This window comes from Halichoerus grypus, chromosome 8 (genome assembly GCF_964656455.1).
Source record: "Halichoerus grypus chromosome 8, mHalGry1.hap1.1, whole genome shotgun sequence".
Lineage (NCBI taxonomy): Eukaryota > Metazoa > Chordata > Mammalia > Carnivora > Phocidae > Halichoerus > Halichoerus grypus.
Genome location: NC_135719.1, coordinates 28,238,866 through 28,257,192, shown reverse-complemented (window position 1 = coordinate 28,257,192; position 18,327 = coordinate 28,238,866). Strand labels below are relative to the sequence as shown.

General features: G+C 40.8%; 1 protein-coding gene across 1 annotated transcript in view; it reads left to right on the top strand.

Annotated features, from left to right (window-relative positions):
* The window catches only part of TRPM1 (transient receptor potential cation channel subfamily M member 1), a 149,075-nt gene that overhangs the window by 88,851 nt on the left and 41,897 nt on the right, over positions 1-18,327 (top strand). Inside the window, exons 12-17 of the mRNA XM_078078897.1 lie at positions 826-960; positions 1,719-1,769; positions 4,107-4,247; positions 5,132-5,161; positions 9,782-10,071; positions 12,192-12,420. Coding sequence (XP_077935023.1) covers positions 826-960; positions 1,719-1,769; positions 4,107-4,247; positions 5,132-5,161; positions 9,782-10,071; positions 12,192-12,420 — 876 coding nt within the window. The remainder of the gene's footprint in view (positions 1-825; positions 961-1,718; positions 1,770-4,106; positions 4,248-5,131; positions 5,162-9,781; positions 10,072-12,191; positions 12,421-18,327) is intronic.

Here is an 18,327-nt window from a genome sequence, read left to right as displayed (position 1 = left end):
GGAGCCCACGACTGGGATGTGCAGGTAACAGCACTCATCTGGGCCGGAAGGCTGAACCACACGCTGCATGGTGCTCCTGGCTTGCTGCTCTGAGGACACAGTCAGGAAGGTGCTGGGCCTCTGCGGTGACATGTGACGGGCATTGTCACGGCCACTAACCCTGGTGGCATGCTGCATGCTGCCAGGTTCCAGCCGGCTCCCATGCAGTCATCCTCAGTCAGGAAGACAAACTCTCCCCAGCTGCTCTCTGCAGAAGGCTCCACATTACACTGAATGCTGCCGGTTCCATCATTTTTAAAGGACAGAGGCACACGCAATAGATAATGGCGTATAAAATATTACAATCCACCGCCTCAAAATACATCGTTTATGGAGTCCAGAGCTTGGAGGTTCAAGTACTGATTGTCGTTGCATTTTGCAAAGAATGCTACAGCTTATGTGGTTTTTCTTTCCCATCTTTATTTCAAAAAAGAAGCAAATAAATTCAATTTTAATTAAAACAAAATTGAAACTGGGGAGAGCAGCCATTTTGGCTGTAATTTTGAATCCCCTTCAATTTGTTTTAAAGAGGAGAGAAGGATTTACTTTTCTCCTTTTATCAAGCTTTGATACTTTGATAGGCAAGGTAGGGGCCAAACGGAGAAAAAAGAGGGGAGATGGGGCATATTTACTCAAGACAAACAGCAAAGAGAACCAGGTTCAGCATGCTCTAGGGTCTGGGGGAGGGGGGGGTCAGACTGCGTTTTCCCAGATGCTTCCAGTCTGCCTCTTGCTGGAGTCCCTCTGAGAAGCCACTCAGCAGCTCCCTCTTGTTGCTTCATTCAGGTCAATGCTCTGGAACAAGCCATGCTGGATGCTTTAGTCTTAGATCGAGTGGACTTCGTGAAGCTCCTGATTGAAAACGGAGTGAATATGCAGCACTTTCTCACCATTCCAAGGCTGGAAGAGCTTTACAATACAGTGAGTGTTCTAGAAGGAGGGAGGGCAGAGGGGGAGCTAGCCATCTGATTATATTTATCACCAGTGCATATTTTGCATAAATGCCCTTAGAAAAGCACAGACTCCCTGGAACACTGGTTTCAGCTGGGAGGCCCATCATTTAATGGCAGGTGGCTGTTCTCACCCATGCTGGCCACTGCTTAGGTTCACGCCATGCCTCACCAGACAGCTGCAGTAAGAACTCATCTAGTTTATACAAAGAGGGAATCTAGCTTCCTAAATCATTAGCAGAGTGAAAAGTTACCAGGGTGAGCAGTTCCTTGGGACCCCCACTTTTTTAAGCAGCTTCAGTGAAAAATGTACAAATAAGCTTTCACAGCAAATAGCTCCACTATCTGAGAATGCAAGTATACGGGCGAAATCCTCTTGGCGTATGTTATTACAATGTGATTTTGAGAATTTACATTCCCTGTGTCCATTCTAAAATTTCACATAGTGAAAATGGTCCTCAGCAGTTGTTTGATCCTTGCTGCAGTTTTCACACAATATTGCACACCATAAGATGCTGTTTAAAATAATTCAATAGAAAGTAGTTAACATATTTTTGAGCGTGTTGATACTTCTTAACCACAACCAGTCCTATCTTGTAAAATAAATATACTGATAGTGGGTTACATTCCAGTTCTCACAAGTCATTAATTCTATAGAGTAGGGTAGGATTTAGCTCCAAGAGTTCAAGAGAAACATGTATTTAATATGGCTGAATGCTTCTCTTTCAGAGGCTGGGTCCACCAAACACACTTCATTTGCTGGTGAGGGATGTGAAAAAGGTCAGTCTGCCATTTTGTAATTCTTACCCAATGGCATCTTTCAATAAGACATTTTATAAAGCAATTTTTACATTTCTAAAATGTGTTGTCATCTTATTGACGTCATCAGAAATAATGAACTCCTCTCTCCATAAAAGAGTTTACTTAAAACTAATATATATATATATATATTTATCTTTTCTAAGTTTCACGTTCATCCCCACACATGTGAGGCTCGTGTTGAATGACAGTTTGGTTATGGCACCTTGGCACCGTCTCCAACGCCTGGGGCAACAGCCCAGGCAGGTGTCATCTTACCGCTGACCTGAGTCTCCATCTGTCCGTGGAGTCTCATGTTCTGTATCTACTTTAAGATCTGCTGCTCACTCCTTCACTGAGCCAGTTTCCAGACGGAACATGCGTCCTGTCACTGTGTGTGTTCTGCGGAGTGAAGCGGCCGTTCTTCCTGTCCTTTCATTAGTGAGTGATAGATGTTTTCCCCACTTTCCGCTGCTACTAACTACTGACAGTCCGTGTTCTTGTAGGATCTCGTTCACTCACTGTCCTGTCATGTCGCCACAGGCTAGAGGATTAGATTGAGTTATCGTGTGAGTGATTCATTTCTCTAGGATGCAGTCCCTGGCTTGCAAAGTGTGGGACGTGTATTCATATTCTGAGCAAGAGAAAATAATTCAAGTGAGAGAATAGAGTTTCCAGAGTCCTAGATAGTCTGGCCATCCTTCGCACAAATGTCTACTTCTAAGAATACAAGAATTCAGCTTCTACAGATATTCATTGGATCAGTGCCTTATCAGTGGATCCCGGAACCAAGAGGGACCAGTGCCCTTGCTTCCTCCATTAGGAATCTGATTTCCCAGATTTCTTAGATTAGGAAGAGCACACATTCAAAAGCCACAGCTACCCAAGTTCAGACCCAACCATTTCTCACCTAAATGGCTTTAAGAATCCTCTTTCCCCCTCCAACCCCACACCCCCTGACCATCCCAGTCACAGGACTCCCTGATTTAAAATCCTCCAAAATCTCATGAAATTCAAGGTCTTCTAAGAAAATTGTACCCCACTGGGCCTAGGTCCATCAATATCCCCTACTCTTTCCCGTCACATCCCCACCATGGGGTACACATGCCAGACTCTCTGGGGCTCACAGAGTGGGCCATGCCTTGCTCCTGTCTGCAGGGCCCTTCCTCTTTGTCCCCTGCAGTTTCTGCTCCTCCTGCTCCTAGCTACCTCAGATGTGCCTCCTACAGGAAGTCCCTGCTTACCCTCCCACCCACCCAGAGTTCAGGAGTTCAGGAGTTCAGGGCCAAACTCGCTGTTTGTGGCTTTGCCCCTCCTCTGGAACAGTGAGCTCCCTGAGGGCAGAGCTGCATCTCCTTGTGTCTGCAAATGGAATCCCTGACATGAGGAAGGATCACGATAGGAGCTGAACAAACTTGTTAATGCCTGAGTGAAGTATTTGGTAAATGTGGCCAGTTCTAAAGTAAAGGGAGGACATTTGGAATGTGTAATCTCCATGCGATGGACCCTGGGTTCCCACCATCATTTCAGCCATGTGAAATTAAACAAGCAATAATACATAGCACCCAAAAAAAAAAAAAAACCCCTTACAATCGACTGGTCCTGGGTAAGTCAGCTGTCCAGGGACATGAATGACTGGCCAACCTTGTCTCAACATACCCTGTTGTATTTTGTTGCAACCCTCTGCCCCTTCACTGACTCCCAGTCACACCAGATATTTTGTGGAGTTTGTGTTCTTACTGAAATCTGAGGGGGTCCCCCAGAAATTCACAGGGCACCATGTGGAGCTTTCTCTAAGAAATTCCCAGCCCCAGGGATACTCTGTCTTCCCACTGCCTCCCGTGGAGTCCTCCTTCCTGTCATGTGGGTCACTTCCTCCGTTAGCACGAAATCTGGACTCCAGGCTCCTGAAGCGGGCTTCTCCCCTGCAAGCAGCTATGAAAACACCTTCTCAACATAACTCATCTGCTCTCACAAAGGAGGTCCCACGCCAGGTGCACCATATCTCCTCTACATCTGCACGTGCACACTGCAGGCCGTTTTGAATCAGCCCACGGACAAGTCTAGGGTTCTACCCTGCAGTCTCATGGGTTTCTAACTCTTCTCACTGAGAAAGTTTAAACCATTTTCTGAAGTATGGCTTACCCCTTCTTCTCCCTCAGTCATATGGTAATGGACTGAATATTGTTTAATGCTCCATTCCATACATCAACACCCAAGTGGTGGCCAGAAATGGCCACTTACGCCCAAGGTGTGTGATGAAGACCACACTTGCAATGCATTCTTGCAGGGCCTGAGACACGGCTTCTTTTCTTCCAGGGCAACCTGCCACCGGATTACCATATCAGCCTCATCGACATAGGGCTTGTGCTGGAGTACCTCATGGGCGGGGCGTACCGCTGCAATTATACTCGGAAGAGCTTTCGGACTCTTTACAACAACTTGTTTGGACCTAAGAGGGTAGAACAAAATGAACTTGTGATGTTCTATGGTCCCTTGCCTTTCTTTCCAATATAATTCAGCCTGTTCAAAGTCAAGTTCATCACCCCATCCCCAAGTACACCTGTCCTTCCTCCTCTGGCAATTTAGGGGTGAGGCTGCACAGTGCCTAGAGTTGCCCATGTTTCACCCAGAGCCTTTACCTTCTTAGCAAGGCAGGCCCTCGGCCCATCAATTACATCTGCCTCCTGTCCTTTGTCTATAACAGGCTTCTTCCCGGGCTCCCTTGTCTCTGCCCTCTCCAATCCATCCTACTGCTGTAGTCACCTTCATCTTCCAAAGCAAGGGACCGTGCACTCCCTGCTCAGATACTTACAGTGCTCCCCACCACCTGAGGAATCACCACCAAGCTCATTATTACAGCATCCAAGGCTCTCTGACAGCCTGAGAACTGTCCCACACTGTCATGGGAGACCACAAACCTCTGCCAAAATCAAATTGTACTACTGTACCAGCCATGTCTTTCCCCTGATCAAAATTCCACGCATATCGCAAGCCCAACTCAAATGTCAGATCTTCCATGAAGGCCTCCTCTCTCACCCCCCACATAGAGCCCCGTAAGCTCCGTGTCTGCATTTCAGTTAGTGAACCTCTGGTTCTACCCGGAATAAGGATCATGTGTCTGCACATCTTTCTCCTGAACTGACTTTGGCTGTCCAGGAGCAGTTTCCATATTATAGCATTTCCTTTCCTTGGGTATTGCCCTTCATTGTTAATGATACAAAGTACTTTTTAACCCAGGATTCTGTCCCTTACTAACAACACAGCTAAAGTTCTACTAACGTGACTGCTACTACCATTAGTTATCTGATTAAATGAATCTTTTTTCCTCTTTTATTATGCAGCCTAAAGCTCTTAAACTTCTCGGAATGGAAGTAAGTAAGATATGTTTTCATTGGCTTTATATCGTCATCAAATATATTTAGTCCTCTTTGTGTTGTATTTGTTTAATTTAAAATTGAGGTTGCTTTCCATTTAATGGATCAATCCACTACCCCACACACCAACATGTATTTAGTGTAGTCAAATTATACAAAAGGATAATAAACATTCCAAAAAAGGTAAAAACTACTTAATTCATTTTATAGAGTTAGCAAAACCATAGTTCCAAAAGCAGAGATTAAACATACAAAAAAAAAAAAAAAACGCAAAATCATAAATAGCAAAAGGAATTCAGTGGCGTATTTAAAAAGTTCCAAATAAGTAATTAAACCCTTCTAAGAATGTGAATATTATTTAATGTTAGTAAGTTTTTAGTATATTGCATCACAGCAAGAAGTAAAAGAAGGAAAACAGTGTAACAGCATTTTTCAATAGATGCCAAAGAGGAATTGAAAAACAGATTCCTATTATGTTATGTTAGTCACCACACAATACATCATTAGTTTTTGATGTAGTGATCCACGATTCATTGTTTTCGTATAACACCCAAAATTTTAAAAAATAAAAAAAATAAAAAAGTAAATAAACAAAAAGATTTTGGAAAGTTTGGAAGGAAGCTTGAGAGTAATGTAAATCAGTTATTTAATAATAAAGAGTAAAGAATACTAATTATAAACTATTAGAAACTGGTGAATCTTGCTCAATTAAAAAAAGGGTATAACATTAAAAAAAAAAAGAAAAGAAAAACAGATTCCTTAAACCTGTTTAAAAAGTTTACTAGAAAGAGAGTGAAAAAATAGAATGATAAAATAAAAATACCCTCTGATATGATTAAAATACATGTATACTTCATAGTAAGAGGAAATCTACTACTGAATAGTGGTGCCCTGGCGTCATTTTTATTAAAATCAAGAACAGGGCAAGCATGCCCATTATCGTTGGCATCATAATGAACCCCATTAGTTTTTTAAAATCTTCTAGAAATTGTACCACATGAAAAATAAATGTTACAGAAAGAATAAGTAAAAAGTGGAGAAAATAATTACTTAAAAAGAATAGTTAAAAGGGAGAGAAAATGATTAGAGCTTGGGGCGCCTGGATGGCTCAGTCGGTTAAGCCTCTGCCTTTGGCTCAGGGCATGATCCCAGGTCCGGGATCGAGCCCTGCATTGGGCTCCCTGCTCAGTGGGGAGTCTGATTCTCCCTCTCCCTCTGCCCCTCCTCCCTGCTCGTGCACACTCTCTCTCTCACTCTCTCACTCACTCTCAAATAAATAAATAAAATCTTTAGACTTTCCTAGAAAGTCTAAATTTATTTTGTCTAGACTTTCAAATTCATTGGTATAAACCTTTATATTATGTTGTTTCAATCTCCTCAATATCTTAGTTATGCGCCCTTCTGATTTTTTAAAATTATATCTTCCTTCTTTTTTTATTAACCAAACTGGTCTACATATTTGATTGGTATTTTCGCTGTATCAAGCAACTTTCTTTTTTTTGTTTTTGTTCTTATTAATGTTTGCTTCATCTTTATTCATTCCTTCCATATACTTTCTATAGTTACTGTATTGTTTTTATTGACTCCATTTGAAAGTGAGGTTCACTCATTTTCAATCTTCCTTTTATTGCAATAAATGCATGAAAGGTATAAATTTTTCTCTGAGCATTGTTTTCATGATATCTCACATGTTTAGGTAAGTAGAACCTTCATTGCCATTCATTTCTAAATTGTTTATAATTTCCTCTTTAATCCAAGAACATTTAAAGATTTTTTTTTATTTGAAAGAAAGAGAATACAGGGGGAAGGGTGGGAGGGAGGGGCAGAGGGAGTGGGAGAAGCAGACTCCCCACTGAGCAGGGAGCCCCACTAGGGACTCAATCCCAGGACCCTGGGATCATGCCCTGAGCCAAAGACGCTTAACCGACTGAGCCACCCAGGCGCCCCTAATCCAAGAGCATTTAAAATCCATAAGTATATTTAAATTTTTCCAGATGCAGACTTTGTTTGTTGTTATCCTACTGTTGTTGATTTCTAGTTTTATTCCTTGATATGTAGACTACATGATTTCTAGTATCTGGAATCTGTTGAGGTAGACAGTCTCAAAGGGCTTGGGGTATAATGCCTGGTGGAGTTTTGTTAATGATCCACATATGCTGGAAATATATGTGTATTCTTGGTTTGTTGGGAACATTCCTTACATTTAGCTGTCAGATCAAACTTGGTAATTATGTAATTTAATTTGCTTCTATATTTAGGAACTTTTCAAGTTCATTTCTAAGTGAGGTACGTTCAGGGACTCTTACTGTGATTGTGGATGGATCCATTTCTCTTTATACTTCCAGTTCATATCTTTTGTTATTTTATTGAGTTGTTTCTCTTTTTCTTGTTGATTTGTAGCAGTTTAGGAAAATTAACTCCTTGTTTGTTATATCCTCTCTTTAGCAATCTTAAAACTATTTTGAGAGAATTTACATGCAATTAGTATTTTGATAATATTATATATTATTGAAAGGTAAGCTTAAAGGGTTTCTGTTCTTTAACATTTCATAGCCATTTGTGGATTTTTATTTAATTTGGTATATTATATATATGTATATATATATTTTAGAGGTGGGGGAGGGCAGAGGAAAAGTCTTAAGCAAGCTCCACTCCCAACATGGAGCCTGACACAGGGCTAATTTGGTATATTCTTGAAAATAAAGCTATGTTTATTTTTAAATTTCTATATGGCAATTTTTAACCTATATAAAACAACCTTCCCTAAATTGCTGTAACTATGGTTTTACTGTGACAAATTAGAAAATTAGAACAAAAATATTTAAATCCAGGGCAAGGTATGGCAGTTTCAATAGAAATGTTACAACTCATTAAGAGACTACAACAATTAGGTCAGTCATGAATAACGCATGATAGGAATTGGAGAGCCAGGCCCCCAGCCCAACCACTCCAATTGTGTGAATGTGAGCAAGTTATTCAGTCTTTGGGCCACAACTTCCTCATCGGAGGGAATGGAAGAAATTCACAACCTCTGAGTCATTGAAGAATAAGTGTAGGTAATTGATGGGAAAGCTGTTTGCAAAAGAATAAATACCCATGTCTATTATTCCACTGAGTACTGAAGTCTTAGCCTGCAATAAGCTGAGCCCCACATATTTTCATTTTGCTCCCATGTTTCACCCCCAGTTCTCCCTGTCATGACCCACCTTTCTTTCAGATCCTGTTCTATTTTCAGAACTGCCCCTCATCATCCCTTTAGAAAATGGAAATTTTGGCCTTCCCTTTGCACCACACACATGAAAGGACAAAGCTCATTTAAAAGGGAACGTTTGCTTCCTTTAAACATTGATAGGGAAACCTAATGATGTTTTTCTCTATCCCCTTCTACATTTTCCTATTAATCTCTGCTTCACTTATGTCTGATATTGATATTGGGAGACTTCTCCAAGGAAATAAACTTTACCTCTCCCGTGGTGCTGTTTGTATTTTAGTGTATTCTTTGTTTCAGTTTTGCAGCGTGTCCTCAGGCTTTTTTTTTTTTAATATTTATTATTGACATACAATGTGATACTAATTTCAAGTGTATGACAGATGCAACAATTCTGTATATGACTCAGTGCTCACCCTGATAAGTGTAGTCACCATCAGTCACCATACAATGTTATTGCAATGTTATTGACTATATTCCCTATACTGTACTTTTCATCTCTATGACTTGTTTATTTTATGACTGGAAGTTTGTACCCCTGAGTCCCCTTCACTTAGTTCACCCACCCCTCCACACCTTCGCCTCTGGCAACAACCAGATTTTTCTCTGTATCTAAGTCTGGGGCTTTTTTTTGTTTGTCTGCTTATTTATTTGTTTTGTTTTCTAGGTTCCACATGTAAGTGAAATCAGGTGGCATTAGTCTTTCTCTGTCTGACTTATTTCACTTAGCGTAATATCTTCTAAGTCCATCCATGTTGTTGCAAATGGCAAGATCTCATTCTTTTTGATGGCTGAGTAATATTGCATTATGTGTAAATACCACATCTTTATTCATTCATCTATTGACGGGCACTGTGTTGCTTTCACATCTTAGCTATTGTAAATAATACTGCAATAAACGTAGGGGCTCACGTATCTTTTCAAATTAGTGCTTTTGTTTTCTTTGAGTAAATGCCCAGCAGTGGAATTACTAGATCATAGAGTAGTTCTATTTTTAATTTTTTGAGGAACCTCCATACTGTTTTCCATAGTGGCTGCACCAGCTTGCATTCCCACCAACAGTGTAAGAGAGTTTCTTTTCCTTCATATCCCCACCTATTTTGTTATTTGTATCCCCTCAGTTTTTAAAGGCTTGTGGAAAACAAAACAAAAACCTGTCAACCCAGGAGTATAAATTCATCAAACTGTAGCATGCTTTTTCAGTCCATTTGGGTTTAGATAGTTTACTTATTATAATAAACATGTGCTTCTTTTCACAAGAATTAATATACTGAGTGGGAACCGCAGATGTATCTACAAAATCTCTTTATTACCGATGACAAAGGGGTTTTCGTTTTTTTGGTAGTCATGAAATCCTTTGTTGTGCACTTATGGCAGAACCGTGAAAAAATGTGCTTGTCTCCCCTCAGGATGATGAGCCTCCAACCAAAGGAAAAAAGAAGAAAAAGAAGAAGGAGGAAGAGATTGACATTGACGTGGATGACCCTGCTGTGAGTCGGTTCCAGTACCCCTTCCATGAGCTGATGGTGTGGGCCGTGCTCATGAAGCGCCAGAAAATGGCGGTCTTCCTCTGGCAGCGAGGTGAGGAGAGCATGGCCAAGGCCCTGGTGGCCTGTAAGCTCTACAAGTCCATGGCCCACGAGTCCTCCGAGAGTGAGCTGGTGGACGATATCTCCCAGGATTTGGACAACAACTCCAAGTTAGTGTCTCAAGGGAATTTAAGAACCAGGAGAGACTATTGTCCTGAGGACCTGTCCCTTTGGGGGAGGGTGGTAAATGTATTTCTCACTTAAGTCCAATTATGTGTAAAGCTTGGTCATAAACTCCTGTTGTCCATCATGTCGATATTTTTTCTTCTGTCTCTCTGAGGTATTTCTAGACTGCCACTGTTTTGTTTTTTTACTGCCCTCTCATGGGAAATACTGAAACATAGTTTTAATGCAAAGACAGTGAAACAGATTTCCATACAGAAACACACAGAAGAGTATAACTGTGCCTCTGAACTTGACTTTCCCAAGTGCTCCCCTCTTTTTCTCCCATTTAGGTGGGACAGGACAGCTAGAGGGTCGTGCAGTTGGGTATCTCCCTTCTGCCAGTCTGCTTAGGCTCTGATCATACCCCAATAAGTGAGGCTGGGGCTAACTCATTTCTCCTTTGGGCAGGCCTTGTTAAGAAGAACAGAGTACGCGGACATATTTCTCTGTCTGTCTCTGCAGTTTTGGGAGCAGCAGTTTGCCCTGTGACCTCAGTTCTCTGATAAATTTAGAAGAATTGTCAATTTTCAGTTTGTCCAGATTTCCACTTATCTTTAGGACAGAGTGGTCACTTCCAAGCCCCTTACATGCAGAACCAAAAACCAGAAGTCCCAGTACAACTTTATAGACCCATGAACTTGAGGCCTACATAAGCAATTCTGCCGACATCTGACATTTTTGTTTTCCGAGGCACACTATTTTTATTTTCTAAGTAAAATTAGATTTAGTGATTTCCAAAGTCATTAGCTGATTTCTAAACATTGGGAATGCAAGGTTATCTAAAAAAATGGAGTGGTATTCCCCTGTCTCAGTGGGTTGGTAAACAACATCCCTCTGCTTCCTGGAGGATTCTCGTGGTGATATGTCACCCCACAGCCTCTAGGACCTGAGGCCAGAGAGCATTCCTCTTCAGGGACAGAGAAGGCCATTCCCCCAGACATAATTCCTCCCTTCTGCAACCTTCAGTTCATCATTGGAATGAAATCTTACCAAAAAATGGAGACACAAAAACTTCATGAAGGGTGATCACTATGGAACTTTATCTTAACCACATTCCATGAAAAATGTTGAAGGAACAGGGAATGTTTATGACTGTCACTGAATATTTGAATGAGGGTCATGCAGAAAATGGAATAAATTTTATGTTTACAGGGGCACCTGGGTGGCTCAGTCAGTTAACCGTCTGCCTTCAGCTCAGGTCATGATCTCAGGGTCCTGGGATCGAGCCCCACATCGGGCTCCCTGCTCAGTGAGGAGTCTGCTTCTTCCTCTCCCTCTGTTCATGCTCTCTCTCTCTTTTTCTCTCTCACTTTCTCTCAAGTAAATAAATTTTTTAAAAATCTTTAAAAAAATTTTACGGTTACAATTCAACTTATGTCATCCTCTCCTCCCCTCCCCCCAACCTGGCTCCCATTACTTTCTTGTCCTCCACCTCCAACGACTAGGCCCTTGCTGCTCTAGGCCCCCATGACAGCTAGAACCTGTCTCTTTCATAGCGCTGAGAGTGCTGAATTCTCTTGTGACCAGTGTGTTATTGAAGTATTGCTCACAAGCTGAGAAGGGCATCCATACAAATGTATGTGTTCACATACAGAACACACTGGTATGACCAGAACCTAGATCAAGGAACAGGACCTTACCCAGACCTGCCAGCCCTCCTGGTGTCCCCTTGCAATGTCCACCTGTACCCTCCAAAAAGGGTGGTCATAATCTGACTTCCATTGCCACAGGGGCTTTGCTGTCCTCTCTGTCTTCTATGAACACTCGAGGGAAAGAACTTTGTCTTCCCATCTCTGTGTCCCCGGGGCTTGAGGGGGCAGATGTGGGGTCCATCTAAACTGCATTTGCAGCAGGAGGAGTCAGACCCCCAACATGACTGAGCACAGAGCCCTGGTCCCAGCCATTCCCATGTGGGGACATACCCTGTGAGCTTCCTGACTGCAGAGGATTGGAAACCAAGGATTCTGTGTCCTGTAGCTCCGTGGTGGCCCTGTGGACACGTCTCTCTAACAAAGAGTGTGTGGCCACTGCAGCTTCAGCCCTGATTGTGTTTCTTTCCCTCCAGAGACTTCGGCCAGCTTGCCGTGGAGTTGTTAGACCAGTCCTATAAGCACGACGAGCAGATCGCCATGAAACTGCTGACCTACGAGCTCAAGAACTGGAGCAACTCCACCTGCCTCAAACTGGCAGTGGCGGCCAAACACCGGGACTTCATTGCTCACACCTGCAGCCAGATGCTCCTGACTGACATGTGGATGGGAAGGCTGCGAATGAGGAAAAACCCTGGCCTGAAAGTACGTGTGACTTGTTGTGAGCTCTTACTCTGCACCTTGCTGAGCTGGGCACTTCCTGTGGATTATTTCATTTATTCCTCTGAACAACCCCACCAGGGAGATGCTTGTCTTACAGATGAATATCTGATGCTTCAATATTAAGTAACTTACCTAGAGTCTGAGCCAGTAAGGCGTGGGTCCAGGACCTGAACCCAGGAGGTCTAATGCCCGACCTAACCAGCGTGCCTGGCTTACAGAGCTTGGAGTCCACCCTAACTAAGCACATTCCCCTGGACAGGCCATCTATCTGCCATTAAAGCAGGCACCTAAACTCTTTCTATAGATCCCCTTACAATTCTGAAGTTGTGTGATATTATTTTAATTGGCGATGTTTTCATTACATGGGGTTTATAAGAGAATATGAAGTTATGAATGGGTTTGAAAAGGATGTAGTGGGTAGAAAAGTGTATTGTGATCAAATCCTAGCTCTGCTGTTTACTACTGTTAATGATAGGTTATCTTTCTTTCTTTCTTTCTTTTTTAAGTAGGCTTCACACCCAGCGTGGAGCCCAATGCAGGGCTTGAACTCATGACCCTGAGATCAAGACCTGAGTTGAGATCAAGAGTTGGATACTTAACCAACTGAGCCACCCAGGCACCCCAACTATTAGGTTATCTTGAGAAGAGATTCTAATCTTCAGATAACCTAGTCCCTAGTGGCAGTATTTTATCAATCTCATGGGATTGCCATGAGGGTAAAGAAAAGACACTGTATGTTACGCTGGGTGGTTCTGGCAAATAGAAAGCACTCCATGTCTTGAAAATACGAAGGTGATGTTTTATCCCTGTATGAAAACTGAGCAGCAGGATTAAAAGTCAGTCAGATTAAATGAGTTTAAGGAGTCAGTGAGATCCAAGAGGAAAGTGCTGAAGAGGAACAGAAATGAGTCCAATAAATAGATGGAGTTACTGAGGAACTCTAAGTATCAGAGATATAGGTTAAGGCAACAAGAACAGTTTCTTAACAAGAAAATCCTTCATGAGAACATAGAAGGAGAATCAAATTTCAGGAAGAAAAAAATTGCACACAAAAGTTAAGGTTCAGTTACGATTCAAATTAAAATTCAGAATGATTCTGAGCAGCTGGTAGAATGTAAAAAAAGACCATTTGACCTCTGATGCCAAGAACATGATCCTTTAGTGGCGCCAGATTTCTACATTAAAATTGCCATATGGCTTTGCAATAAACAATATTTATATAGTAATAAAAACGGAAATGCTTTCTCTTGGTTTTCAGCTTTTAGAATAGTCCCATAGGCAAAGCACTGAAAACTCAAGTATGATTCCTTAACAGGATACAAATGCCACCAAGTATGAAAAGACAAAAGCAAAGGCACAGCTGGGGAAAACTGGGTGGTGGAAGGCAGAAGGAAGGGTAGTAAGAAGGATAATGTCCCATATTATAAAGAGGGCAATTGAGACTATCAAAAGTTGTTGAGACAAGAGATGAAGATTTCAGTTTATGATGTAAAGTTACAAAGGCAACTTTGTAGGAACTGAAAATATTCCTGTGCCTATTAAAAATGGAGCAGAGGAATAGGACGTCAATAGGTAATACATTAACAAAGAAAGAGCAATATAAAATATCACACGGGTTGTTCAAAATGTGAAATTATCAGTAAGGACTAAAACCAGAAATAGTTCAAAGTGATTATCTCAAAATATAATTCAAAGATTTCTCTTGAAGACAAATGATTTGACATTATATATTGAAAAAACACATTCCAAACCTGAGTATATCAACCCAGAACAACCAACATCAACACGCATTTTAAAATTACTGGGTATGGGCTATGGTGAGCACTGTGAATTGTGTAAGACTGATGAATCACAGAGCTGTACTCCTGAAACAAATAATACATTATATGTTAATAAAAAAAATTAAATTAAATTACTGGATTTTAGTGAAAAAAAAAAAAAACTATCTGGGTATCCAGGCAAAACACAACAACAACAAAAGTGACTTACAAGGGGGAAAGAAAATTAGATTATTGCCAGACTTTCAACAGCAACCACTTGTGTCAGGGAGAAAAAAATGGAGTGTATTATATAAAGATACTCCCAGAAGAAAAATGACAGGCCAGGATTTTATATCCAAAAAAGTGACTATTAAATGTAAAGGGTACACACAAACTTTTGCCAACAGGCAAGAACCCCAGGAAATATTGTTCCTAGGAGCCCTTTCTGAAGATTCTATTAGAGAATGAGCTTTCAAGAGCCAAAATAACCAGAGAGGCATCAGTATAAGGACTAATGGTAAGCTTCAAATAGATATTTATTTGCAGTACTGAGACTAGGGGAAGGCTAAGAGGAAGAGAGCAGTAGTATGTAATGGCTATGTGTTCTGATAATGTAGATATAATATAACCATTTTCAAAGGGAGAGATAATCAGAGCACCTAAGCAAAAGAAAAAAAAGTAACTGTTTTCAGTAATCATGATTGATTGTAGTAGTATTAACATTGCTATTCTGAAACTATAAAGTTAAAGCAACTGAGTAACAAGGGACATTTTAATTCTAACATCATGTCAGTCCTTGAGAAATAGGACTCAGTGTGGAACAAAAGGAAACACAGCTAGAATCTAGAAAGGGGTAAGCAGAAGGCCTATAGCACTTAACTGGAAGCATCGATATGAACTCACTCTATTTCTGACCAATGAAAAGTCTAGAAACAATGACCTACCCCAAAGCCACAAACATCTCCAATGCCCTCATCATTTCCCACTAACTGGAGCCAGAATCTCTTAGAGAAATGGTTCATTCCAGATCTGGAGCAAGAAATGTACAAGATAAGCCTGGAATATCTTCACACATCAGATGGCAAAGAAGCTATCAAAGACCAGTAGGGTAAGAACAGGGAGACCCAGGAACCCACTTGAAGAGACTTCCACTGGCCAAAGATGGGACAATTTGACTTTCAATAATATTACTAATAGCAATAGGTGGAAACATATCATACATGTTTAAATCCATGAGTTTATAATGATATTTTAATACCTTCAGTGGATGATAAGAAACCAATTCATTATCTGGAAGATAATTAAATAAGAATCAAGCATTTAACATGCATTTCCTACATGAACTCAACCATGGGTAAACACTGAGTAGATGAAGGGAAATGTGAAAGTCTTCATAAATTTATTCCAACTAAGAAATGAAAAAAAGGGGCGCCTGGGTGGCTCAGTTGGTTAAGTGTCTACCTTTGGCTCAGGTCATGATCTTGGGTCCTAGATGGAGCTCTGCCTCAGGCTCCCTGCTCAGCGGGGAGTCTGCTTCTCCCTCTCCCTCTGCCCCTCCCCGCTGCCTGTGCTCACATTCTCTCTTTCAAATAAATGAATAAAATCTTTAAAAAAAAATAAATGATAGAGTTAGAACATCACCAATTCTCAACACCAAGCAAGGTAATGAATCTAACAAGCATAAATGGCAGCTAACATCACCAAGAGCTTCCTGATGAAAGAACACACTATCTACCTTCTCAGCAAGGGTCTTGAACCTGGGTCTGGTCAGGCCTCTGCATCCAGCTGCCAAGTGGACAGAGGAACACCTCGAATAGCACAGGAGTCATGTAATCCCCTAATCCACTCTGTGATCAACTCTACAGGTCCAAATCCTCTAGCTCTTCAACAGATAAACAGCCAGAAGACACGCATATTAAAAAAACAATTTAAAAACATACCAGAATTTTAAAGAGCAAGATTAAACTGTACCATCTACCACAGCACTGTCCAATAGAAATAACATGCAAGCCATATATGTCATCTGAAATTTTCTAGTTACAAAAAGTAAAACTTTTAATAGTTATAAAAAGCTTTTTAAAAAGGCATTGTAATTAAAGAGTACACTTACCATGATGAGCCCTGAGTAATGTAGAGAAGTGTTAAATCACTATATTGTACACCTGAAACTAATATAGCAGTGTATGTTAGCTATACCAGAATTAAAATTAAAAATATAATAAATTAAAAAATAAAAGTATATTGTGAAAAGTACAAAAGAAACAGTTGAAATTAATTTTAGTATTTATTTAAACCAGTATATACAAAATATTATCATTTCAACATATCAATAGGAAAAAAATCATTAATGAGATAGTTAATATTCTGTTTCTGTACTAAGTCTTTGAAATCTGATGGGTACTTTGTACTTCCAGTTTAGACCAGCCACATTTCAAATGCTCCATAGCAACATGTGACTCATAGACCCCAAACTGGACAACCCAGGTCTAGGGATGCACGCTCAGGAGACAAAGCTATAAAAGAACAGAAGGAAATTGTTCCTTTAGAGTCAGGATGGAGGTCCCTTTTGGAGATGGGCTTGTGATGGAGATGGGGTACATGAAGGGGCTTCTGCAATGGCTGACACCAGCCAATTTTATACCTTGCATGGATTGCAAGGGTGCTCACCTTATGATGATTCATTAATCTCTGCCTTTGTGTGTGTGTTTTTGTACCTGTGGTTTATGATTAAAAAAAATATTTACAAGAGTTTGCCTCTGGGGAACAGGATTTGAGAAGCAGAAAGATGTGGGGACCTTCTCTTTTCATTCTGAGTCCATCCAGGCCATTCAGATGTTCAACCACGTGCCCATGTTACTTTGATTTTTAAAATACGAATAAATAAAATTCAGAAAAGAGACCCAAGAAAGTTGATTAAGTTGCAATCGCTTCCTTTTTTTCACCTAATGCTTCTCTTAAATATTATGTATGCCAAGAGGTATACATATTTTTAAGCACCCAATTTCCTTCAAAGCATTTCTACATTTGCAGCATAAAAATATACTTATTTTAAAGCAATAATTGTCCTGATCATTCTTTCTTGTTTTTGTTCTTTTTAACTAACTTTTTAAAGTAGGTAATATGATATGCACAAAAATTAAAATAAAACTATTTAAAAGGGTAAATGAAAAGTCTCCCTCCCACACCTGTCCCCCACCTGCCCTGTTCCCAGCCAGCAGCAACCACTGATACGTTCCTTGGGTGTCCTTCCATATATAAAGCTACTAGGAGTGACCATTCTCTTTCCATCCTCTTTTTCACATGAGCTGGCGTACTCACTATTTAGTACCTTGCTTTTTCACCTAATCTGGGAGCTCTTTCCATATCATTATATAGGAAGCTCTCATTCTTTCCCAGCTGGGTCGTATCCCATTATTTCAGATCAATATTTAGCCAGTCCCCGCTGAGGCCATGGAGGTCACTCCCGTCTTGTGCTATTATACCCACTGCCACAGCGAATCCTCTTGGACACAAATGGTATCTCACATATCTGTTAGATAAACGTCCAGAAGTGGAATTGGCGGCCCCGTGGGGATGTGTGCTTGCAATTTTGATAGGTTCAACCAGCCTCCCTCTATGGGGATTATTCCAATTTACACTTTCACAACAATGTAGGAGAATGTCTGTTTTCCCACAGTCTCCCCAACACGGGGGAAGAGGAAACTTTTGAATTTTTCCAGTCTGATGGTAAACAACAACATCCTTGTGTAGTTACTGTGTATTTACCTCATTATGAGTGAGGGTGAGAACATTTGTCTCTTTTTTTTTAATTTTTTTATTGTTATGTTAATCACCATACATTACATCATTAGTTTTTGATGTAGTGTTCCATGATTCATTGTTTGTGCATAACACCCAGTGCTCCATGCAGAATGTGCCCTCTTTAATACCCATCACCAGGCTAACCCATCCTCCCACCCCCCTCCCCTCTAGAACCCTCCATTTGTTTCTCAGAGTCCATAGTCTCTCATGGTTCATCTCCCCCTCCAATTCCCCCCCTTCATTCTTCCCCTCCTGCTATCTTCTTCTTTTTTTTTTTCTTAACATATATTGCATTATTTGTTTCAGAGGTACAGATCTGTGATTCAAC